We start from the raw sequence: 27,060 nt of genomic DNA on the forward strand, positions 1-27,060 counted from the left end.
TTTTAATTTATCTAAATTTTACATAGCAAATATGCCTATGTGTAAAATATATTATTCTACTGGGTCTTTATCACAACTTTATTTTTATGTAAGTTTATTTATTTATTTAAGTAATCTCTACACCTAACATGGGGCTTGAACTCAGGACCCTGAGATCAAGAGTCACATGCTCCTCTGACTGAGCCAGCCAGGAGCCCTCTTTATCACAACTTTAGTTCATAAAATGAAGGTGACAGTTTTGGGGAACTTATTAGCACACAAACCACTGACAGACTATGCACAGTGACACATTATACAGTTTATTTAGTTTATTTAGACACTTAGCTGGCCCCCACATCACTGTTTTTTAGGGTTATTATTTTTTTCCTTTAGAAAATAAAATAAAGCAACCATTCCCATGAAATTGTTTGATTTCTTTTTAACTATGTAGGGTCCCATTTATTAATATCATAGTTATATTATGCTCTTTTGGCTAGCCACTTAACTATTACTGATAACTTTGAATAACACTAGTGTTTTTACAGAGTATTTCACAGTGCCTTCTGGCACAGGTTGTTCTCTATGCCAACTGCCCTACAGAAGAATCAAATCTTCATTAGTGGTGTTTTATTTATTTTATTTTATTTATTTTTTTAAAGATTTTATTTATTTCACAGAGAGAGACAGCGAGAGTGTATTTGTAAATATTAAATGCTGTATAATGAGAAATCTGTCCGGTCTTTGTCCTTGTTTCCTGTCACAGAGCTTCTAAAACCCTTGGAATTTCTCCGTGACAGGATTATCTTTGTTATGCTGACAAGGCTACTCACCAAAGGCCCTTAGTGAGCTTCAGAATGGGGGCTGGTCAATGAAAAGACTAACCACGTTATTAGAAGGCAGCGCTACTGAGCCAGCCTGACCTCCAGAGAGGTAAGGGGTCTGGATATTAAGTTCAAGGACTGAACCAGTCATGCTTATGTGATGAAGACTTACTAAAAATTCTGGACATCAAAGCTCAGTGAAGATTCCTGGTTGGTGAATACCTTGATGTGCTGGGTGGGTGATGTGTCCTGATTCTTTGGAGAAAGGGCACAGAAGTTTTGACTTCGGACCCTCCCAAAACTTGCCCTATTTATTTTTTCATTTGGCTGTTCCTGATTTCTTCTCTTGACTGTTCCTTTATAATAAAACTGCAGTCCTGCGTATACTACTTTCCGGAGTTTTGTGAGTCATTCTGTAAATTACTGAATGATGTAAATAACTGGCAGAATCCTTGAATTTTTAGCCAGCTGACAGAACTTGTGGCTGATATCTAAAATGGAGGCAGTCTTGCTGGGGATGATGCCCTTTAATCTGCAGAGCCTGATGCTAACTCTGGGTGATTAGTGTTTGAACTGAATTATAGTAATCCAGTTGGTTTTGGAGCCAGTTGGGAGTGGTAAAGAATTATCAATACCCCAGTTTTTGGGTTTTTTTTTTTTTTTTTTAGATCCTTATTAATTTTAATATTCAAAAGTGAAACATCAAAATCTGCTAAAGGTTTAGAGTTAACAATATAGAAGGGTGTGTCTGTAGTAGTTTGTTATACATGGTGTTGCCTGTCAGCCAACTGAAAAAGTCCTATGACATTAAACACAAATTTATATTTGGCATTTAAGAATAAAGAGGAGCAAACCAAGAAACAGACTCCTGACTACACAGAACACATTGATGGCTACTGTAGAAGAGCTGGGGGGTGGGGGTGGGGATAGGTGAAATAGGTGACAGGAATTAAGGAAGGCATTTGTAGTGCTGAGCACCAGGTATTGGAGTTTTTTATGTAAGTGATGAATCACTAAATTCTACCCCTGAAACTAATATTACAGTGTTAACTAACTGGAAATTAAATAAAAACTTGGAAAAAATAAAAGAAAAAAATGAAAAAAATAATCTCCTATTCTGCTTAGAGCAACTATAGCCCATCTTTGATGTTAGGCATATTAAAAAAAATTACTGCTGATATATGAAAGGGTCCTGCGCTAATCCACAGAACTTAATTTATATAACCATTATGGATGTTTTGATGAGTTTTCAGATGAATAACAATAATATTTAAAGACATGCATAAGAACAAACCTGTTTCCGAAAAATTCCTCATTGCAAAACATACAAATACCATGAAAACTGTTATCATTTCTTTCTTGCTGCTGTTGTTCCAGAATTTCTTTCTGTAAAGTAGAAACAGATATTTGATATTATCTTTAATAAATGCAGTTAGCTAATGAAAAATGTGATAGTCTGGATGGGAGGAATCTGGGGAAGAAGCACAAAGGGAATCTATGAATGCTGACAATATTTCAAATTTCTCCATTTCTGTCCTTGTATCAAAACTCCAGTCTATACCGTCAAATGCTGACAGAACACTCCACTTGGATAGCTATGCAGGAAACTGAATCAATGGGGTCTCATCATCCTTCCCTACCCTGGCTTTACTCCTATTTTTATTAGTCAACTCCCATCCTCACCCTCTTTCCTGAACAAAAATGTCGTAGGCTTTTTGATTTGCTCCTTTTGGTACTTCTCAGTTTAGTCTGCAATCAAGTTCCGACATATTTTTCACTTGAACTATCTTTTATATTACTTCTCTCCAGCATTCCCAATGCCATCGCCCTGAGTCCAGTTTTTAATCAGTTATAGGATTACTATAAATAAGTCTCCTAGAGGGTCTCCATGATCTCAATCCTTTTTTCATCATATCCACCCTTCTTTTTGCTTCTAGGCAAACTTTCTTAAACACTGTTTTCCTACACTATTTTTTTAAAAATATTTTATTTATTTATTTGACAGAGAGAGACAGCCAGTGAGAGAGGGAACACAAGCAGGGGGAGTGGGAGAGGAAGAAGCAGGCTCCCAGCGGAGGAGCCCGATGTGGGGCTCAATCCCAGAACGCTGGGATCACGCCCTGAGCCGAAGGCAGATGCTTAACGACTGCGCTACCCAGGCACCCCTGTTTTCCTACACTATTATCTTGTTAATCTTCAACTCAAGTAATTTTTTTAAAAAAAGATTTCATTTATTTATTCATGAGAGACAGAGAGAGAGAGAGGCAGAGGCAGAGAGAGAAGCAAGCTCCCCACGGAGCAGGGAGCCTTATGAGGAAATTGATCTCAGGACCCCAGGATCACAACCTGAGCGGAAGGCAGACACTTAACTGACTGAGCCACCCAGGCGGACCCATTTTAAATACACTTTGGTAACATCTGGTCCAATCAGGGTGGTTCTACACACCATCTTTCCCTGAGGTCATTTTATTTCTCTTTGCTTTTTGCCTGTTACAAATATTAACCTGTAATTTAAGATTCCCATTTTTATCATGATTTCCATTTCCAGACTACTGTATAAGAGTTATAAGCTCTGGCTCTGAAGCACTGAGCAGACTTAGATTGAACTCTGGCCCTCAGTGGTACTCAATTTTTTATTTAACTTTTTCAATCATCAGTTTTCTCATTTTTAAGATGAAAATGGAAATATTGTTTCACAGAATTGTTTATAGGATTAAATCAGAAAATTTATGTAAAGAGTCCAAATTGTGCATGGGTCATTAAATGTTAGATATTATTGTTATCCAGCTAATTTCAATTTCCACTGTTTATTACCATCATCTCTTTGTTAACTGTTTGCCTGCCTTGTCTTCTGAAGGGGTATGAAAACTCTTTGGAATTAAAGTTAATTCTTTAAGCTGTTCTTAGAATGACATACTACTCTCCAGCTTCTCTTATAACATGGAGCTCAAAATAGGAACTTTATAAAGTTTATTGCTGATTCTGTGAATACCTATCGAATAGCATAAAAATGAGCTAATTAATATCTAGAAGCTTAATAAATTCCATGTGGCATTTCTGGAAATGTATCACCAAACATCTAGAAATACTAATTCGCTTGAAGAAAAAAAATTAAGAAGTTACCATCAGAAAAATCAATTCAATGAACTGGTTTCAGCCATGATGGGATAATGGATATCACACTTATCCTTCCTCTGTAAACTACTATAAAATAACTTGCTTCATCTATTTTATCTGTTTTCAGACATCGGATAATAGTGCAGGGTTGCGATCCATGAAAGAAGAAAATAATACACTGCCAGTTTCCTGCTGGGTATTTTCCAAATTGCAACATAGGGAAGTGAAACCCAAATGAGGTGTAGCTACCTCATCGGATGGAGGAAAAAAAAAGACTGGAGTTCAGGATACTAAAGTGAGTACACTTTGTGTGACAAGGTACTAGAGAGAACAGAGCTGAAGAGAGGGAGCTCAAGAAACCCGTAGTGGGATTCTTTTGATCTTTGTCCAAATACTGAGCTGTATACGTAAAAAGGAGGACTCTCTGAGTCCTGATGGAGGAATTTCCAGGGGCTGTGAAGCTTAACGGAGATTCCAGAGGTTGCAGCACTGGAATATGTTGGAGTTCCGACATGCAGAATTTAAAGAACTTGCTCAACACTTTAGGCACACAGCAAATATACAAGAAATTCTTTAAATTTACCTGCTGGTAGCAAGTGGATAGATAAAAGCTAGAGAAATAAAAAGAGATAACATAGATGTATCAGACCATTTTAATTATTGCTTTTTGAGTTTAAGTGAACCTTATATCAAAACTGAAATGGATGGGAGAAGTCAAATAAAAGAGGTATTGTTAAAGTAAAGTGAACTTTTATAAACATGCCTGGCTTGACTAAAAAAAAAAAGAAAGAAAGAAAATACATTTCAGAGCTCTATATCAACAACTTTGTTAGCAGCAAAAACAAAAACCCAGCAAATAAAGCTCTTGATAAAGAACTCTATCACTACTGGTGCAGTAAGGCCAAGGCCGAGCATGTACTTTGTCTGCCTGTTCCTATTTTCAGTCCACAAGTCTCAGTGCTCATTAAAAGTCACCGTTCTGGCTCATATTTCTCAAGCTTGTGATGATATAACCCAATCTGGCTAAAGAAAAATCTTCTCCACTTAGTATCTCCTTGGTTTTGGCTCAGCACAAACATAAAAGATTTTGAGTCAAACCAGAGGGATACTAAGCCATTTAAGGTTTTCTTTGGCCAAAATTTTAAGTTTTATCAACTGGCCCCAAACTGCGAAACCCAAGTATAAACATTAGAAGTGATATAAATTGATTCTTCTTAGGAGAGCTTAATTTACACTTTGGTATATTTGAGGCGGCATGGGATAGACAGGAGAGTAAGAAAAATTACTTTAATAGCAAGTAACTAAACCAGGCAGTTCTGTTCTGGAGCCTCTCTCACAGGGTGATGGCCCGGTACTGACGACTCTCAGCTAGTTTACCTGCACAACTGACGACCACAGTAAGAGAGACAAAGACTCCGGCGTGCTCTTGTCATCCCTGATCTTGCAGGCCCCAAACAACTCCTTTAATTTTTACCCAAGTTCATTCCATTAAGATCTGCCTTTTGTCCACGTCACAAACTCTTCCTGAACTCCTTTCCAGACCTTCCTCCAAGGGGAGCTACTTAAACCATTTGTTGTTCCACCTTTGCTTTCTGTTTATTTCATTTGCATAAGACTTTTCTCATTTTCATAAAAACAAGTCTAGGAAGAACTTCATAACTGGGGAAAATGAACACAAGGACTAGCTTTATTTGGGCTCTCTGCTCTTCCTAGACTTGATAATTTTAAAATAAGAGAAGTCTTATGTAAATGAAATAAGCAGAAAGCAGAGGTCAATCAAGAAAAAACAGTTTTTCTTTTCTCTTTCTTTCCTTTTTCTTTTGTAAAGCTTGGTATCTGATTAGTTCTAGCATATACTTTAACTCACTTTCAAACAAAAAATATAATATTAACAGATAATCCACAGAAAGCATCACAAAGATGTGTAAATCAAAGCCTACCAGCTTTGTGGTTTTATTTTTCTAAAAAAAAAGAAAAAATCTCATGCTGGGTAGATATACTAGATTTTATTCATGGATTTACAGAACAGAGGGATGAAGAGAATGTCACAGATGTTATATGTTTGAACTTCTCAAACTTATCTGATGAAATCAGATAAAATTTTCATTACAAAATAGGCCTGGATAAAAACCACAGTTGTAAGAATACAAGATCAGCTTATGTATTAGGCAAAGAGTCATAATAACAAGCTGTATTTTTGTCTAATTGGTTTAAAATGTCAAGAATGGCAGCAAAGGGGTCAGTGCAGAGTCTTTCATCTTTATTCATAAGCCAAAGGCAGAGGAAACATTAATGAAACAGCAGACAGAGCAGATGGCACTCAATAGTCATAGGGGATTGACATATACAGGTAGAAAATGAAAATGTGAGTTAGGCTGAAAGTGATAAAAATCAGCAATTTAGGAAAAAGCAATTTAGAAAAATCTCAATTTAGTTAAGTATTTGTATACAGGAAAGCAGAAACTGAGGCTTAGAATGACATATCCAATGGAGATAGCTTGTGTTATGGTCAGGAAGTAAAACTAAGGCTGACGTTATTAAGTATAGATACCAAAAAATGTTCTCTAGATACTGACATTTCAGATTCACAACAGACTTTCTGGCTGAATGGCTGTGAGTGACCATGAGATGAAGCAGCACGCTCCAAAGAAGGTTCCTTCCTGATCCAGCCCACAGGCAACAGCGCAGCAGAACCTGTTAGGCACCCTCAATTCAGGAGTCCAGCTGAGCTCCTTCAACAGAGAACACAAAAAATGTCCCTACTAAAGTCAGAGCGGTGGCCCAGAGCCTCCAAAGGCAGGTGTAGCAGGATCTCCTAGCCCTCCTGCTTTCTACTTTCGGAACCATGGATTATCTCTGAGGTCTTTGGGATTATTTCATTTACACCTCTAACTTAGCCCAGTAAGTATTTCAGGCTGCTATAAAACAATGTGGCATAAAAATTAGAGTAAAAGAAAGAAAAAATTAGGTATGATAAGCACACAAATTGAAGATTAAAAATAAGAAATACGTATGTACAAGTATACACACACACACACACACACACACACGCACACATACAAATTCAAACCTAAAGGTGGACCCCAAATTTGGCTATCAGCTTTCTTAGAAAAGGGAAATCGATCAGACAGGGGTTTATGCTGGTTTTGTCCCTTATTCCTCCGAAGTAGCCTCTATGCCCCCGATATTTCTTGGAGTGGCTGAAGTGTTCTTACTCAGGGTGAGCCCTCTGACAGCACCTGACACGTAATGCTAATGAGGTGACTCAGGATGGAGGCTGCCATGCCAGAAAAGTCCAATTGTGTGCTTTGCGGCTCAGGGCTTTGAGCCACATGATATCAGCCTTACCTCAGAAAGAGGGGGAAAACTGGCGGTTGAGTTCAGCTCTGTGGTCAATGACTCAATCAATCAGGCTCAATGAAGTTTTGGTAAAAACCCTGGACACCAAAGCTCAGGTAAGCTTTCCCAGTTGGGAATACTCTGTATTGTCACACACTGATGTGCTAGGAGGGCAACAGGTTCCTGGAGATAATGGAAACTGTGCTTAGGACTTTGCCAGACCTCCCCCTATGTATCTCTCTTGTTGGTTCTGATTTGTATCTATTTCTATAACAAAACTATAATCCTAAACACAGTGCTTTCCTGAGTCCTGAGAGTTGTGGGTAGTGGAAACCCCTGAATTTGTAGCCAGCTGGTCAGAAGTGAAGGTGGCCTGGAGATCTCTCCAATTGTGGCTGTCGTTAAAGTAAGGACAGTCTTGTGGGGGACTGTGCTTCGTGAAGTCTGGCTTAGCTCCGGGGAGCTAGAAGTTATTGACAACACGTATACAACATGATATAATGGACAACATGTTTGGAATAAACAGACCAAACAACATGGACTGTTTCTCATAATGATCCTCAAAACAAGCTCACTCTCATGCCAAAGCACATTCCAAACTCAGATGCAGAGGGGTTGGGTGAGGGTTGTTAGGATACAATGTAGATGCCTGCTTCCTCCTGATTGGAGGTTGAAACTGAACTCAAACAATGTCCCCTGAATGTGGTTTTTATAAATATTGGTCAGTAATAATTTGGATTTTGTCTTTTCAGTAAAGCACCCGGAATGTTGCTTTTCTAGCTCTCACTTGAATGCAGAGCCACAGGCCTTAGAAGGTAATGAGGAGACATGTGGGTTGATACTCTCATAGAAACTACATAGTCCTAAACATGGACTGGATCTTGAATGGCAAGTCATTTAATTCTTTATCAAAACAACTCAGGAGGATAGCCGCAAACTAGACCAAAAAAAAAAAAAAAAAAAATCCCTAAAAAAAATAATTTTTAATCCCACTCCATCCTCCCAACACCAACTACTGGTCTCTTAGGTTGTATTTTGTTAATCATGGTCACAACTTTTAGCATGGATTAAATTTTAAGTAAGGTGTCACCAGTTGCCTAGCCCTGATTGGATGCGTGGGTGGGGGATTGTCAGAAAATTATCCAAATAACACCTGGCAATGAGTGACATAATTTGCTAGCATCTCCTAGAAAGACAAACTTCTGACAAAATATATACTAAGGTAACTAAATACAGCAATTTATTGATATCCTTATCACTAACAGCTTGATTAAGAGATCAAGATTGAGTTCCAAACAAGAATAGGTTTTAGAATTTATTTACGACTAGTTAGTTGAGTCAATTGTCTCTTCGAGCTATGCCTCATTCAATAGACAAAGTGTGTGTCTTTTTGAACACTATGAAATGAAAAGCATCTACTTTAAGTAAAAGTGGCACTTAATCACTAAGATATTAATTAAAATAAACGAGAGGGAGGAGGAGGAGTTCTGCTCTGCTACCCTGATTAGGATTAAGAAAGCCACAGAGGGGTGCCCGGTTGGCTCAGTAGGTAGAGCATGCGACTCTTGATCTTGGGGTTGTGAGTTCGAGTCCCATGGTGGGTGTGGAGATTACTTAAAAATGAAATCTTAAAAGTCACAAAGAATATCCTTGCAATGAGAAAAAGCTGGAAAATCAAAAAGAAAAACAAATCATTCCTTATTTTGAATCCAAACATCTATATACTTGCAACCATGGAATTGTACATTTATTTATTTATTTATTTATTTATTTATAATTTATTATTTTAAAAGGTTTTTAAAAAATATTTATTGATTTATTATTTTAGAGAGAGAGAGAGCATGCATGCATGAGCGAGGGAGATGGGGCAGAGCGAGAGGGAGAAGGAAAGAATCTCCAGTAGACTACCTGCTGAGCACTGAGCCCGAGGTGGCACCCCATCCTGTGACGCTGAGATCAGACCTGAGCCAAAACCAAGAGTCCGATGCTTAACAGACTGAGGCACCCCATTTAATTTTTTAAAAAGTTTATTTATTTGTAATCTCTACACCCAATATGGGGCTCGAACTCACGACCCCGAGACCAAGAGTCACATGCTCTACTGACTGAGCCAGGCAGGCACCCCTGAATTATACACTTTAAAAGGGTGAATTGTATTTCTGTGAATTATATCTCAATAAAGCTATTTCTTAAAGGAAAAGAAAAAAAATCTGAAGTCACAAGGCACCAAACTGAATTCCAAAAGGCGATAAACCTCTCTCAGAAGAGGGAGAGACACAAATTATTTCCCCTTTGACAGAACATGGGAAGAAAAGGCAAGCAGAAGAAAACAGCTGAAATTTCACAGAATTTTTAAAGGCTAAGTCCCTTGCCACAAAACGATCCAGCTCTTTTTCATGATTACCTCCGAGTTCTAAGGAGAAAGATCGGGAGTAGGGGAAAAAAATATGAACAGCCCATCAGTGGTGAGCAGGCACAAAACCCCACTTGCTTCCTGGGACCGTTCTTTAGCATTCAAAGCAAAAGCCAGAAGCTGCTGGGGGAAGGACTCAAACCTTGCATTGCTACAAAGCATTGGTTTGTCGCTGCTAGGGGAGAGGGCAAGAATGCTGAGAAATAAAATATCATTCCTGAGTTCTGAGTGTACAACAGTGTTTAGTGGTATAAGAACTTGATATCAAGACAGGCCCAGGAGACCCTAGCTGGCAGTTTGCCAAGCAAGTTCTACAGTGCAGTTTCCTTAGAACATTTAAGCAAGTTATAGGCATGTATTTTGGTGTTAACGGATTTAAACATAAAAAAATAAATATTTAAGATATTTGAAATTTACAGAAATGAAGGTTTATCTTTCTAAAAAATGGAGTAGGTCTGGCCACAACCTGATGGGATGACAGCAGGGAAAGAAGGCAGACAAGGAGACCTGCCACACTGCCCTTTGGTCATTCTGTTCCCCTATATGTCCGGGGACCAGCAAAGGTCCAGAGTGCATTTATTTTTTACTTCTGTGATGGGATTACAAAAGATCATCCCCTCAAGAAAAGAGATGATGTCATGAGCATTTAGGAATCTTAGAGGAGTTAAAACCTTGAAGAAGAATCAATCCTGGACCAGTTTAGAATTTAGATTTTCCTTCCTTCCTTCCTTCCTTCCTTCCTTCCTTCCTTCCTTCCTTCCTTCTTTCTTTCTTTCTTGATTTTATTTATTTGACAGAGAGAGAGAGACAGCCAGCAAGAGAGGGAACACAAGCAGGGGGAGTGGGAAGAAGCAGGCTCCCAGCAGAGGAGCCTGATGTGGGGCTCGATCCCAGAACACTGGGATCATGCCCTGAGCCGAAGGCAGACGTCTAACGACTGAGCCACCCAGGCGCCCCTAGAATTTAGATTTTCTTAAGTTTTCAGCCATCAATACAAGTTCAGGGTAAAAAATGAAACAGTAGACCATCAACAAAATGGAAGTTTAAAAGAAAAGTAATAACTATTAAAATGTATATTAGTCAGATGCAAAAAAAGGTCTGTACTGTTGATATAAATGAGTCACAAAGTACTAGGCTTCTTTTGAAGTGACTTGGTTACAGTACCAGAACCCAGACTGCATACCAAATGGCAAAACCCCCTAATACATATGGAACACTGATCAGCCTTTTAAGAGTGTGAACATTTGCAGCTTCTAAGTACAGCACTGGAGATTCTGGGCTGGCATTCCTTTGAGAAACTGACATCAAGGCATGGAGAATGGTACCTCACCTATCTTTGGTGATAAAAAAGAGACCACGGAAGTTTGTTTGCTATCGACTTCCTGTTATCCACAAACCCACTCCCCGCAAAGGAGTAAATGAATCAAAATTAACATAGAGAAGGTTTTATATTGTTTTTTGGTGAAAACAGGTGACTTGGGACACTCCAGCTGACTAAAACAAATGTCATTTACTCAGCAAAAATTTCCCAAAGGTTAATTGAAGGTTCTGTATTACACTGGGCACTGCGACCTATGCCTTCTTTTTGGTCATAATCTGGAATTTAGAATAGGTTTAAATCTTTCCTACTCACTGAGAAAAAAAGTTCTTAGTAAATTAGTCAGTCAATATTAACTTTTGAGTGTCTACCTTGTAGTTGATAGCTAAAGTTAATTCTCTACAGAAACCAATTTTTCCTAAGTCACTTCAGTCATTTGAGTTACTCTTTAAAATGTCTTTATCTTCCAAAAGCATTTCCAAAGCATTCATTTGCCTGTAGCTCCATTCTAGGGGCTTACCTCAGATACCAGCTTTTCCAAAAACTCTTCCCTTCCCCTCCGGAAAGCTGTGAGATTTTGGATACTAGCTTTCCAAGTATAGTCAACAGCAAGTCCAAGTGCAAACAGCAAGTGATGCTGGACAGAGCTTGGTGTGTCAAAGGAACAGAGACAGAGACGTGGCCATGTGGCTGGATATGGTGACCAAAGTCGAGGAGAGAGACAGGTACCAGACCCTTTGGGACCTTGGTAAGGGGTCTGGATTTTTATTCTAAATAAATTTGAAAGTATTGGAAAATTCCATTTACTAGAGTTATATGAAACTGAATGAGTGAACATTATATAAACTATTGAAATGGTCTTCAAATTGTTTCAAACTCAGGAAGGATAAAAAATAACATCATCCTTTCTTGTTCTCTCTGCCATTTCTCATATCTTCTTATAGTAAGCATGGTATTTTCATTTTGATCTCACTCAGAGTTATGGTGAAGGCTTATTTTTCTATCACATCCTTTCTCTAACGTAAAAACTCAGTATGAGGAAATTAAAGTATAAAAAGCTCAGTAAACTTCCACCAATTTAAGGGATGGCGAGCAAGTTTGATTAACAAAGTAAAATGGAAATGAATTAATTTTGTGTAAAGAGATCGATGTATAGTTTCAACCACATTCAGAACAGAATTTGCCTGCAACTTACTTAAATATTTTAGAAGCCCTCTGAGCAGGGGTCAAGTAAAAAGCTACATATTCCCCAAAGAATTCCTTTTTAAGTGTCAAAAAATGCTAGGTAGCCCCAGGAAAGACTAATCTGTCTGCCAGAATCTGATGACTTGAGTATTTTGAATTCATGTTAGTAATACATTGATAAAATACACTTAGTATACTTAAACAAAAACACACCTCTGCATGTAGAGGCAGGAGTAACTATATTAAAGCAATACCATTTCTTAAAATAAATCAGCATTTTATGAGAGCTGACAGAAAATTAACTTGACAATAATATCAAGGATCTTAATAAATAAACGAGAAAAGACATGTCAATGACTAACGCAAGACAGTAAAACAAAAAAGCCAGAGAGAAATTTCTTAACTGGTTTATTATATACTCCCACAAATCCACAAGGTTTGATGTGACTAATATTCCACCTTCTTGAAAGACATCAGCACCTCCCACCCCCTCTGAAACTGCAATGATAACAGCAACAACCATCTGCTTGCTACATAGGACAGAAAGACAGTATTTTTCTTCTACTTGGAGTTGCACTGAGGTGGCTTTAAGAGAAAGGAAGAGACAGAAGAGACAGAACTAACCAGTAGAGAAAAAAAATTACATAAAGGTAACCATTAACATGGAACAGACAATTACACTGAAAAAAAAAAAAAGTAGAAGGACAGAAGAAAAAAATTACAAGAGTTAAACACATAAGAATTAGAAAAGGCTAATTTCTATTTGGACTAAAGATATGAGGGTATCTAGCCTAGGCAAGAAGAGAAGGATTTTAATAATGGAAAGGTGGCCACACTAAAAGAGGAGAGAACTATGGCCGGGCACAGATCAGTACAGTACAACCTGCCTGAAGAAGTGTATTCTTAGATAAACTCAAGGTCAGATGCAGCCTTATGTTTCTCTAAAGATCGGGAAAACTCTGGAAACACACTATCTTTAAGTTTGAAAAGAAAATGTCAGAAGCTTAGGCCCAAAGGAGTAAGAACTTACGATCTACCACTGACTTAATAAAGTAAGAAATCAGATTTTCTTAAAAAAAAAATCCTAGCAATAGGGGCGCCTGGGTAGCGCAGTCGTTAAAGCGTCTGCCTTCGGCTCAGGGCGTGATCCCGGCGTTCTGGGATCGAGTCCCACATCGGGCTCCTCTGCTGGGAGCCTGCTTCTTCCTCTCTCACTCGCCTGCTGTGTTCCCTCTCTCACTGGCTGTCTCTCTGTCACCTAAATAAATAAAATCTTAAAAAAAAAAAAAACCTAGCAATAAAAACTAAACACTATTATTTATTTACATAGGTATTTATGTTCCACTCATCCATTTTTATTCATTGTAACAAACATCAATTTAGAGAATGTCACTTTTGCTTATAGAAGATCAAATTGAACAAAGGATCCTGGTACAATTGTAAAAAGAATGGTGCATGGGGTTTGGGAAATAGCAGGAGTTTGAGATGCTTCCCTTCCTATTTTATACAATATGTAACTGTGGCCTCAAACATTTCTCCTAACAACTTTGGCCTTGTTTTTTCCATCTAAACAGATATAATGATGTCTTACTGGTCTTATAAAGCCAATGTATGGAAAAAGCGCCACGTAAATTTTAAGTTCTGTTACAGGCATTCAAAATGGTAAACCTGAGGATTCTGTTTAGTATAGTTTCAGACTGGGTTTATATTTATTTCCTAAATAGAAACATTAATCTGAAGGCTAAAATTGCTCGGTGGTCATTTTAGCTAACTTGATCTCTGTTGACTGTTAATAATGTTACAGTTCAATGGGAAATATCACTTTATGTTTGGGAAAGTTATTTCAGATTTAATTAGAGGGCATGTGCTACAAGGGTAGGACTTAACGCCAGAAAGGTACAAATGTAAACTGACTTTTTACTTTGAAGACATCAATAGAAAATAATTTAATCCTTTACTAAAAATCTCTAAAATCTATAAAGAAAAGTGGCATGAGGAAAAAAATCTTAGTAGGAGATACAGAATTTCATTTTGTTGTTGCTTTATTGTGGGGGGGATGGAATATATGAAGCAGCATTAAAATCAAACGTTTTTAAATTAAAAAATTTAAATTGTCATACAATATTTATAGTTGTCATGAATGACTGCTCAAGGTGATATAATAGTGATTTTAAAAAAAGAGAGAGAGAAACATTCATGCAGTTAAATGGATGTCTCCCCTTATCCCAATTTAATTAAAAGTTACATACTGCTACTGAGAGCTTATGAATGCCACATCTTCTCCTACAGGCCAATTGAAAAACTAGTGCTTTTTAATACTAAGGTGTAACCCAGTGATTAAAGATGTCTGCCTTGCTATTTTATATCTCTTTTAAAAATCAGGGAGATCTGACTATACAGTTTTATAGACCTATCTCACCAATACTCGAGGATTAAATTTAAGTTAAACGTTTACGAACAAGGCTCAGAGAAGATACAAAGTAAACAGGACAATCCTAACCCTTAAAAGGCATTTACTCTAGTAAGGAAGACAGGTTTCTGAACAATTGTAACTGAAAAGCCAAATGAAATAGTGTATTAAGAGAGATCTGAAGAGGTTATTAATTCTCACAGGTGGCATCAGGGAAGGTTTTGTGGAAAATGTGGCATTGAAGCAATATCTTGAGGGGTATGTTATTTATACAGGTGGACCAGTGGGGCTGGCATTATACATTGGAGTAAATGTGAGACAAGCAGTGTTTTCACTAGAGCGCAGTCTCTATAAGGGCAGGGACTGTGGCCTATTTCAAACATTGCCAGAACAACAGCATTTAGAACATGGTCTGGTGCAAGATAAATATTTATTCAATAAATGAATGAACTGGACACTGGGTAACTGAAAGATAAAAGACATTGGAAATGCAGGCTTAGCTCAGAAAATCTTAAGAATGTGTAGATAATAAAGACCACTGCAGGTTTTAGCAGAATAAAATGATCTGCTATGTCTTAATATTAAAATATTAAATTATATTAATATTAAAATTCTAGAGGCTATGTTAATCGGAGAGGTGAGTCCACTGTCAAGGTAAGATTAAAGACATGAGGATTATAAAGAAAGGTATGAAAATGGGACTCAGAAGTGGAACTGACAGGAGTTAAAGATGATCTTAAAATTTCCAAACTGACCAGAAGAATGGTGGTACTATTACATAAGAAAACAGGCAAATCACAAATTTCAGTAGAGAAAGAAGTAAGTTCAGTTTTAGGCACATTCAACTTAAGGTGTTGACTGGAAATCCATATGGAGAAGTTTAACATAAGGAAAGTTAGAATTGGGGTTCAGACAGGTAAGCCAGGATGGAAGCTGTAGATCAACTCCATCAACAGGTATTCTGACCGCCTACTCTGCACCAGCAGCAATATGAGCCATCAGCGTAGCAGCAGCGGTTAGGAGAGCGCGCAGCCTAGATGAGGGGACGACCTTGAGAAACTTAGATATACCCACTGAAGAAAAAAGAGGGTAAAAGGCCACTGGAGGATATTAAAGTAGAATGATGAGATCAAGGGAATATTTTTATTTATCTATTTATTTATTATTTTAATAAAGATTTTATTTATTTATTTGCGTGCGTGCGAGAGAACGTGTGTTAGAGAGCACAAGCAGGAGGACCGGGAGAGGGAGAAGCAGACACCCCGCTGAGCAGGGAGCTCGAGATAGGGCTCCATCCCAGGACCCCAGGATCATGACCTGAGCCAAAGGCAGACACTTAACCGAGTCACCCCAGGCGCCCCATTTTTATTTATTTTTAAAAAGATCTTTCTTTTTCTTTCTTTTCTTTCTTTCTCCCTTTTTCTCTCTCTCTCTCTTTTTCTTTCTTTCCGGTGTGAGCGGAGCAGGGCAGGGGTGGGGGAAGGGACAGAAAGAGAGAGAATCCCTGAGCGTGGAGCTTGATGTGGGCCCTGAAAACATGACCCAAGCCAAAACTGGTTGGGTCCTTAACTGGCTGAGTCACCCAGGCACCCAAGGGAACATTTTTAAAGAAGAAAGCTAAAGAAAGGAAGGTATACAAGCTATTAAACTCTCAAGAATCTTTTCTAATCTGTAGTTTCCTTCCGAGTACAAATAAAAAAACTCAAAGAAGTGTTAAATAGGAATCAAGCTTTTCAAAAAGAAAACTGGGAACACACACAAATCTCACAAATGTCACAAGGAACCAGTGAGGTCTACAAGAAAATGTAAAAAGAAATATGGTTCTAGCCTTAAATCTGCTATGGTAACCTGAAGTGAATCATTTAGACTCTACGTATGTCCAGCTACTCACACAGAAATAGGAATAAAAAAAAAGGGGGGGGGAGTTTAGGGGAAAATACCAACATGAACTTAGCAATATATTGAGTACTACTGAAGAACATTTTTTTAATTTTATTTTTTTTTATTATGTTATGTTGGTCACCATACAGTACATCATTAGTTTTTGATGTAGTGTTCCATGATTCATTGTTTGCGTATAACTCTCAGTGCTCCATGCAATATGTGCCCTCCTTAATACCCTTCACCGGGCTAGCCCATCCCCCAACCCCTCCCCTCTAAAACCCTCAGTTTGTTTCCTGGAGTCCATAATCTCTCATGGTTCATCTCCTCCTCTGTTTTCCCCTCCCTCATTTTTCCCTTCCTTTTCCTAATGATTTCCCTGCTATTCCTTATGTTCCACAAATAAGTGAAATCATACGATAATTGTCTTTCTCTGCTTGACTTATTTCACTTAGCATAATCTCCTCCAGTTCCATCCATGTTGATGCAAATGTTGGGTAATCATTCTTTCTGATGGCTGAGTAATATTCCATTGTATATATGAAGAACATTTAAATATAAGACACTGCCCTCAAAGAAGTGACAAAGTCGATTTGAACTCAAATCATACAAAAGTATTAAACTAGATGCTTTATTGAGAGTTTCAAATGAGAGAGTAAATATCAAAGACTATAATCCATATGTGAGTTACCATTAATGCAAATCAGGAGAGCAAATGCCATACTGGTTTTCCAGTTTGAGGGTCCTTCCCTTATGGACTTGAGTTGAGATCCTACTGACATTAAGCTGAGTTCACATTATATATCAAGTACCATAATGCAACTTAATTGGTTTAAATTACATTTTCCAGAAGCCAGATGGAAACGCTGATGAATGAAGAGAAATTCATGAAAAAATATAATCAATAACAAATAAGGAAAAAACTACCAAGCTGTGGCAAAGTGGGTGACTTAACCCTCCGAGGAGTTCTTAGAGGGAGAGTAAGGACCAAGGGCATAAATCTCTTCAAGAGTTCCAGTACACGAGGACAAAGCACCTTTCAGGAATGGTACACCAATTCATATTCTTAAAAGCGGCTGAAAAAGTTCTTGTCCTTGATGGAAGATAGAAGGTGTACTATTACTTTTGCTCAAAGTTTTTCCATTTGATCATGTGGACTTCTTTCTGGAAATGCCTGTTACTGATAATGTAGAGCTCATTATACATAAAAGAGAGGTGTCTTGTCATCACTGCAAAGGAACATCACCCACACCAACTTCATGCTTCCATACTATAGAGCATAAATTACGATGAAATGGCTGACCTCAAATTCAACCTGTCTTCCTGCTATTTGGCAAGTCTTTTCTTGTTGATCCTCTAGCCATGAATCCCAGTGGCGGCTTATTGTAAATTTTCTCTGTTTTCCCTAAACTCCAATCCTAGCCTGAANACACAAACCTGTCAGACCCTGAGCATTCACGACAGAGCAATTCCCAGAGTCTAGGATAAGAGTAAGGCATATGGGAAGCTGAGTAACTTACTACTAGACTGGCATGGCACTCCTTAAAAAGGCACGTATCAGGCACATTTGGTTTAAAGCCCCAGCTTGCTTCTTGTTCACTACATGGTCCTGGGCAAATTAGTCTTTCTTGGATACAGTTTCCTCATGAACAGAACAGCATTTAATAGTTATTTCACAGGGTTGACATGAAGCAAGGACCTAAGGCAAGGCATGGCATATGGCTGGCACTCAGTAACTGTTAGCTTCTTTCCACATCTCCACGTCGGTCTGCTCTTTGCCAGAGTTTGTCAGCTTTAAGTGGATTTTTTCAAAGCTGTATTTATCATCTTTTCTCCACTTCACTCCCATAGACAATGAGGAGACATCGATGGGTCTTTATCACTACAAAGTCAATATTCCTGGCACTGAAGGATTTCCACAACTTAGCTCCATCTCATCTCTTTAAATCCATCTCATACTCCTCCAAAAATCTTTCTACCTTAGCCAGACTGGACTTAATCAACTTTCCAGACATCTTGAATACTTGGATCCACACGCATATTTCCTCCCATTTCCACAACTGTCCAACTGCCCAAATCCATTTCATTGTTAAGACACAGTATTATTATTGTTATTTACAACCTTTATTGAGTGCTTTCTATGTGGCAGATACTGTTCTAAGTATATTACATGCAGTATCTACTTAATCTTCACAAGCCCTGCAAGAAAGTCTATCATTTCCAGTACTGAGATAAGAACACATATTTGTCTTTTTTCTCTAGACTCAATGCTCTTTTATGACATGAGCCATTTCTCCCCTTTGTATGATTATCTAGTTAAGCAGGAATTCAACGAATATATACATATATATGAACTGGCTGCAATTTCACACTTTGTTTAGCTACCATAACACTCACTTTCATCAAATCTATCACTTTGTCAGACCATAAAGTTAGTAAGAAGGTGTGATGTGATTTAATAAAGAAACACATATTTGGTCTTTGTCCTTGCACGTAGCTCCGAAAGTCCTAAGTGTGCAGAGCTATAAAAAGTGTTTTTTGATATGTTAATGAGGTGACTTCTGGAAAGCACACAAGTAACCTAAGGATGTGAGGGATGGCTGCCAGTGGAGCCAATCATGTGATTAGAGGGTTAGAATTTTTAGCCACCCTGGTCCCACCTAGGAGGATAGAGAGGATGGAGACTGAGTTCAATCACCAAAGGCCAATAAATTAATCAGTCATGTCTAAGTAATGAAGCCTCCACAAAAACCCCAAAAGGACAAGGTCTGGAGAGCTTCCAGGTTGATGAACCAGAACACGTCCATGGGCTGTCTTGCCAGGCCCCAAACTCTATAGGGCCAGAAGCTCCTTTGCTTGGGATCTCATCCCATGCATGTATCTCTTCATCTGCTACTGATTCATATTCTTTGATATCCTTTGTAATAAACTGGTAATGTAGTGAGTAAACTGGTTTCCCAGAGGGAGCTACTCTGGCAAATTACTGAAACCCAAGGTGGATGGAGGGTGGGGGTCATGGAAACCTCTGATTTATAGTCAGGGTCAGAAGCACAGGTAACAACCTGGACTTGCAACTGTCATCTGAAGCGGAGGGCAGTTTTGTGGGACTGAGCCTCAATTTGTGGAATCTGATACTATCTCTGGGCAGATAGTGTCAGAATTGAGTTGAATTGTAGGATACTCAGCTGGTGTTGGAGAATCGCTTGGTGTTTTGGGGGAAAAACCACACATGTTGAAATTGGTGTCAGAATCTTAAAAGGTCACCTAAATTTTAAAGATGTAATATTTCTGAGACTGCATCTATCTGCAGATATACAGTAAAGATTCTGTGTATAGAGTAATAGCAATGGCTGAAGCAATAGGGTTTGATATAAAGAAATCCTTGGGGGTACTAGGATTATGTCAGTTTGATCATTCTTGATTAAGGCCACTGTGAGCAACAGTGAAAAAACTCAAAGCAATAAAAAATTATGAGTAAGTACAAGCAAACAAAACCCATAAAATGACTGCAAAGTCATCCTTGTTTTGTAGATTACTTAAGACATTATAATAGGGAAAGAAGAAAGACTTAAGAAGTCCTGTTTTTTTTACTGGGTTTGTTGCCACAGTAAAAGCATAACTTTTCTGACATATAAATCAACACCCAACAATATCCTTTCTCCCTATGTGAGAAATAATCATTTGGGGTGTTTACAAAACATAATGTGCTTCAGTAGGCTTCCTTGAATCCTATGGCTATGATAGAATTTATTTTCTTCTTCAATATCTTGAGAATTTAGCAGAAAACACTGAAATCACAGCTCTCTGTCATAACATTATCTAGGTAAATCCAAAGACAGTAGGAACACTTAAAGGTACCCACTAAAGGAGGAGCAAGTCATTTTCAAGTTGTAGTTGAGATTAAATCACAAATAATAGAAAACTGCATACTTTCAAACAAAATTATTAACTTTAAAAAATGAACCAATTTCTGTTCAACTTACGAAAATAAAAATGTTCACACTTGTATATGTTGTTACCTTTTTTAAAGACCAAAAATGCTGAGATTTTCAAATTAGCTTGCTTATGATTAAAGCTGAAAATGAGAAAGGCTACTATGATCAAACCATATGCTTAATTCATAAAGGGGAATAAAAGAAGTGCTAGTGCATAGCACATTCCAGTGAAGAGGAGGAAAAAAAAAGTTAATTAATTCAACTCAATTTTAGCTGAGGGCATTTTTCCACGACTGCTGAACCCTACATGTGCCAGGCAGCTAAAATTACACTAAAATGTGTAAGCTCTGTTGTTATTTTAGAGATAATCCAGGAAGCAAAACAAAGCCAAAATTTCTCGCTGCATTTTTAACACAAAACGCTTTAATCTTCAATCGAGTATACTTATCTTCTGTTTTAAGATCTTTATGTATTATCTGTGTATGCTTGAAAGTTTACAGACTAAAAGTGAAAACAAACAAGAATAACAAAAATGATTTTACATGTATTTCCAACACACTGCTCATCCTCTAAAACCATTCTTACCAGTCTCTGTTTCTGAAGTTCTTCTCTAAGTAGTCTATCTTCTGGTAAAACATCACATAACAAAAAGTAATTGTCTTGTTCTTCTGTTGAGAGATTAGGAAAATAAATAAGAAATGGTATTTATAGTTTTTTTCCAGAAGGATTTATTCCTTTAAAAAACATACATATATGTATGTCCATTAGATCTCTTTTCTGGTATATAGTTCTGTTTAGCTTTATTGAAATTAGGCAACAAAAACAGAGCAATTTAATTTTAGCCATCACGTGAGAGAATTCTAATTTAAGAAAGTAAGATAATTCCTTTGAATTTTTGGATTGTAGGGGAAATATGGTAGCTAAGATGTATACTTACCCAGTGGAGCTGTGGAATTGATTCTTATTACACTACAAAAATCTGTAATGGGCTGTTCAGTGAACCTTTTCCTCCAATATAAAATGTACCTTAGAATAATCAAAAAGAAAGGATGATAAGAAGACTCAATATACTACTTACTATAGAGTGATAAGATTTTATAAGACTGTTTAATTATCCCAAAACAATAAATCAAATGTTGACTGAGAACTGCTAGAAAATTTGTAAGTGGAAAGGCAGTAGAGCATTGTAGAAATATGAAATAAATATTTAATGAAATGAAATTACTCTGTAAAGGCATGGACATGATTAAACTTTACTATCCCCAAATTCAATAAACAGACATATGGGGAAATTAAAATGAATTATTTTTATGTAATAATGAAGTTTTTCTGAAATCACATCTAAGTTTATGTGAATTTAAAATGCGACAATGATTAAATAGGCTTTATCACACATTTTCCAATAAATTGAAAGCTGGGTGGTTATCTTACACATAAAAAGAACTGAAGGCAAAAAAAAATGCAATGAGACGTCTAAATTCAATATCTATATGACAAGATAGAAAAATTTTGTATGTGTATACTGTGCCTGAAATGAGGCAGATTTTTGGAAAACCAGCCAAGGTTACAATTGTTGTATCTAATGAGTGGAGTTAAAAGCAGCACCCTGGGTAAATTTTAAAGCAAAGCGTAACACCCAGACCTGCACTGTCTGATGAAAGAAGGAGTACGATGACAGGATTCAACAACCTGTTCATCTTCCCATTTATCTAACACGATTTATATTGGCAGTTGCAGTCTAATTTATCAAATGGTACCAAGAAGAGAAGGTAGCCTCCTTCATGGGAAGAAGGGACATGGAAAGGCTGACTCAATAGCTGACAGTTTATCAGGCTATATGGTTGATAAAGAACAACCAAAAAACCCAAAAACACTTACAGCAGAAAAAGAAAAACCCCTGAAAGGGATGGGACTTACTGGAATAGATTTAGTAATAGACAGTAAAAATTTGTACATTTTAAATGGCTTGATATAGCACCTAGCAGTGTTTTGTACATAGGTTAACAAGAAATGTTTTTAAGAGGTAGAAGAGCATTTAAAGATTCTTGTAAGTTTCTGTAAGTAGCCTTCAACTCTCACTATCTTGTCTCCTTTTAATTCTTCTTTCCCTTTTTGTTAATATTAATGTCCCAACCCCATGGTGCTCTACAGAAAGGGTGTTTATGTATCTGGAAAAAAAAAAAATGTGCTGAGAGAGAACTGTGACAGAGAAAAATATAAACAGATGACAACACTGAGTTTAGAACATGTAAGGAAAAGCAGTTAAAGAACGTATGAAAATACAACCATGTTTTAGTTCTTTCTTCTCCTGTACAACCACACTGCTGACCTGGATGGTTAAATAAGGGGAGAACTCTTTTCTTACAGAATACTGCTAGGCCTTATCTTAAGAGATCTAAAAATGGTGTATCTGAGGCTCCAGCCCACCCCCAAACCATAACCACCGACACTATGGCTAGTTTGTTGGCTTCCATATTAGAAGTGTCAGATGCAGAAGGCAAGTGCATATCGGATCTATCGACAGGCACAAAAAGAAGAAAAGTACCTACAAAAGGCGGAAACATTCCTCGGTCACCAAGGGCAAGCACCGTTCACTCCTCAATATCTTACACAGTATCTTACTCTCATTCTCCTCTTTTCCATACCCCACTACTGACCCCCAGACCAGGAGAGAGAGAAAAAGGGAGAAATAAAAGTCAAGAGAAGACATAAGAAAATAAAAATGACACTCCCAGATACTTTCCTTATTCTCCCCTCAGCATATTTTCTATTGCATAGTAGTGCCAGGGATGAAGGAACACAGGACAACCTCTATTAGAGATGCCAGGAATAGAAGATGGATTGTTCTTCCAAACCGTACTACACAGCCATCTATTTTCATGACAAAGCAAATTCATACAGCAGAACCGGGTGCTGAGATAACGGACCTAAAGAAACACCAGGACAGTCAAGTTTGAAATGGAGTTTCATCATGGTTACTGCTACAATATACCATGGAGAGGTTCCTCACTCTGATTACCACTCCACTGAAGACCATCCGGGGGACATTCAATGTTAAGGGATCATTTAGTACGTCTCTTCTTCATGTTTTCTTACTTCTCTAGTGTATTTAAAGCTACAGTTGCAATCACTCAATATTTAAAGGCAGCCAAGAAATGATATGTGATATGAATTCTTTATTTGGAGGACAGTTATCGAAGCATGTTGTACTTCGTTAAAAAGCCCTAAGAGTAATTATTAGGTCATCAGCAAATAGTTTCTTCCATTGAAAGAATTTTAATCATGTTTCACTGAATTGTGTCCCCCCAAAAACCTTCTAGTAATCTTGTCTGCCCAGCCCCTCACTGTAATTGGTGTACTTACTGACAGAGGCATAAAGATATGAGATATGGTTGTTAATTAAGTAGCACTGAATGAGTGGAATTTAATATAGAAAGGGGCAAGAATTAAAGAGTTAGCATTTATCTTCTGGAAAAATTTTATTTACTGAATAAAGCTAGCAAATGGTTCAGTATAAATAACTGTGTTAAATGGCTCAAAGGAAAGATTTTTATTTTTGTTTTATTCTGAGAAAGTTTTACTAACTTTTTTCCAATAAAGAAAATGTTAAACATATTTAACATGAAAATTTATAGCTTCTTTCCTGTAAAGCACAAACAAAGTCTATCTCATCTATTATTTATCATCTTTATTACTTATTGTACTCAGGAGAAACAACTCCTCTCTGAGAAGTTATATATGTATACATACATATGTATATACACACATACATATAAATCTATACATATACACACACATATACCCACCCCTGCGACTTTTCTGATGTTAGGAAAAAGTCACATAATGTTGAGAAGATTCCAAATTAACTCTCACAAATCATCAATATTTGTATTGTTTTGGAGAGGAATTTTTGGTTTTCCTAAACAGTAGAAGGGTATTATCTAAAGGAGACTGATATATTAAAAAGTATTTAAAAGCCGGAGTTTATTCACATACATTCTTGGTCAATCTGAACTAACCACCAGAGTGATGAAGCTTACTGGGAGGATGGCTGACAAGGAAAATTTAGGTTTCCAAATTTAAAGTACATGTTAACCGCACACTTTATTTAGAAAGCACTTACATATATCAGCTATGTATCTTTTGCTTTTTAATTAAAGCACCCATTTTATTGCATAACTGCATTTAGAGGGTGATTGATTCCAACATTTAATTAATGCCTCCTAAGTCTGAGACCTAATAAATAATTTGATTTTTGTGCCCACATACAGATGAGGTTAGTATCAATGATACAAAAGAGAGGTTAGTACAAATATAGCTACTTAGCTATCATATATAAGCACAAAGGGAAACTACAAACTCAAATTTAGATATTTTTCACAGATTTTAGGAGAAAGAAAAATCTCAATTATCACTGGTAGATCATCATATTTTCCTCCAATTCCTGAGGGAGAATTTGCATTTACATGATAAAGCGGAGTAAAAGAATAGATTTACATCAAAGAAAAGTTGAGTGATACAACTTACCAAAGAACACCTCATTCGATAGTCCTGTCAATGGTTACTTGATAAGAAGTTGAAGATCTCTAGCCTAAAAAGTATCTAAAGCAAATCCAACAGACCTGACTACATACTATTAGAAATCATATATGAGAATACTCCCAAAATACACACACACACACACACACACACACACACACACACAAAAACACAAATATTTTAACTGAAAATAAAGATTAAGGAATGAGAATGAGAAGTATGAAGTGCTTCCTCTGAAATTATGTAATAATTAGTTTATTCTGCCAGCTGGCAGCATAAACCATTCATCTCTCCTTCACTATTCTATCTCTGCTTCCTGATTAGGCAATGCCAAAATCTACTAAAAAATCGCAATGCTGAGTGGATATAAGGGGTCATAATAATACAGAAAGCACTCAACAGACATTCTGTATTGGTGCTAGGCAATTGAAAGGAACATGAAGGGTTAGAGAATAGCTAATATTACTTCTGTAGGCATTCTGGCTATTCCAACTTAAACAAACTCATTCTTAAAGTTTAGAGTATTTAGGATCCTAAATTAAATTTTCTTTAAAAGTTATATTTGACAAATAATAATCAGGTTTTCAGACCAGCATAAATACCTATAGAAAACTCAAGCTATAGTCATGGAAAACTAAGATTTCAAATATATATCTTTTGTAATCAAAATATAATGAAATTTTTGGTACCATCTGGTGGATATAAAAGATGTCCCAGGCACTAGCTGGTGCTATACATGTCTTGTTTTACATAATACTCAATACTCTTGTGCGAGTTGGTGTTATCCCCTTTTACTGATGAGGAAACTGCTGCTTAGAGTAGTTTAAGTAGTTTGTTAGAAGTTACATGGTCAGGAAGTCACCAAGTCTGCATTCAACCCTAGGCCTGCATTCAACCCTAGGACTATTTCATAGTCCACTCTTAGTAATAAAGCTTGCTGCCCTGCAAGACCCATAGTGAGAAAGAAGTAGCTTGCTAGGAATGATGTGGTCTGGCAGATTATATATAGTTTAGATGCAGAGATATTACAACACCTGGGCTACTGCAGTGTTTTGTAGGGAAATCAGGTCAGAATATCTCAAAATGGGTACTGGCCAGATATACCAAAATGTATGCTTTCAGTAACTGTACAAAGCCAGTTAATTACCATGATATTGTGTATATGGAAAATGCTTCCAAGTGTCAACTAATAACAACATGAACATAATTGCTTCACTCCATCTGCTTAAGGAAAGGCATTTCTCTTGGACAATCAGTTCTAGGAATTAGGAACTAGAAAACAATGAATAATTGCTTATATTACCTGTCTGTTGGTAGGGATATTCTAAGTCAGGTGCTCATAAATTGGAGTGTAGCTCACTTTGGGTCCTGGCTATATAGGTGAAGTTCCTCCATTTCAACACATACCCACGGTTGGCATTTCCTCAACCACTCACCTCTATCTATCTGCTCTTCATCCTCTTCATCCTCTTCCTCTCGGTACCTCATTCACTGACCTCAACAGCTGTCTACTCTTATACCCCTTTGGCTGGTTGAAAGACTCTTTTTTTTCCCCCCTGGTTCTCAACCTCATCACAGCACTTAAGCTGAGAGTTTTTTGGACAATACCCTTTTGGCCTGACAGGCTCCAACTGAAGATCCCTGTCACCAACAATGCTTGAAAAAGAATATGAATGTTCATATTTGCCTAGGAATAATTTTATATATAAACTTATCTACAAGTTATGCCTTCCATTTATGGGATAATGAATTTAATTCTTTCATGGACAAAAACAAAATTTACCTTTGGAAATCAGCAACCAACTTGACATCAGCTATGACCATCTTATGTTCAATAATCATGTGCTTCAGAAGTTTGTCTTGTTCATCCATAGGAAAATGTTCTTCACAGAAAATACAAGGCACAGATGGAGAACCTTCTAAAGCGGTGGTGCCACCTGGACTTTCTGGCAGGGAAAGCGGCTCCAGGATACAATCCTTACTGTCTGGGAGAGAGAAAAAGCAAAAGCAGAAGCGGGAAAAAAAAGAAGAAAAAAAAGGAAAAGGAAAAGAAAAAGGTGAAATCAACTTTTGAGGATCATTTCTCACCTCCTGCATTAAAAGAATCCTAAAGATAGTTTCGT

At 37.3% G+C, this 27,060-nt stretch overlaps 1 protein-coding gene across 1 annotated transcript in view; it reads right to left on the reverse strand.

The window, feature by feature from the left end:
• ZNF277 (zinc finger protein 277) overlaps positions 1–27,060 on the reverse strand; it is a 105,377-nt gene that overhangs the window by 18,666 nt on the left and 59,651 nt on the right. Inside the window, exons 3-5 of the mRNA XM_008686514.2 lie at positions 21,336–21,424; positions 20,984–21,066; positions 2,095–2,186 (exon numbers count right to left, since the gene is read on the reverse strand). Of these exons, the coding sequence (XP_008684736.1) occupies positions 2,095–2,186; positions 20,984–21,066; positions 21,336–21,424 (264 nt within the window). The remainder of the gene's footprint in view (positions 1–2,094; positions 2,187–20,983; positions 21,067–21,335; positions 21,425–27,060) is intronic.

Source organism: Ursus maritimus, unplaced genomic scaffold, assembly GCF_017311325.1.
Source record: "Ursus maritimus isolate PB19 unplaced genomic scaffold, ASM1731132v1 scaffold_3, whole genome shotgun sequence".
Classification (NCBI taxonomy): domain Eukaryota; kingdom Metazoa; phylum Chordata; class Mammalia; order Carnivora; family Ursidae; genus Ursus; species Ursus maritimus.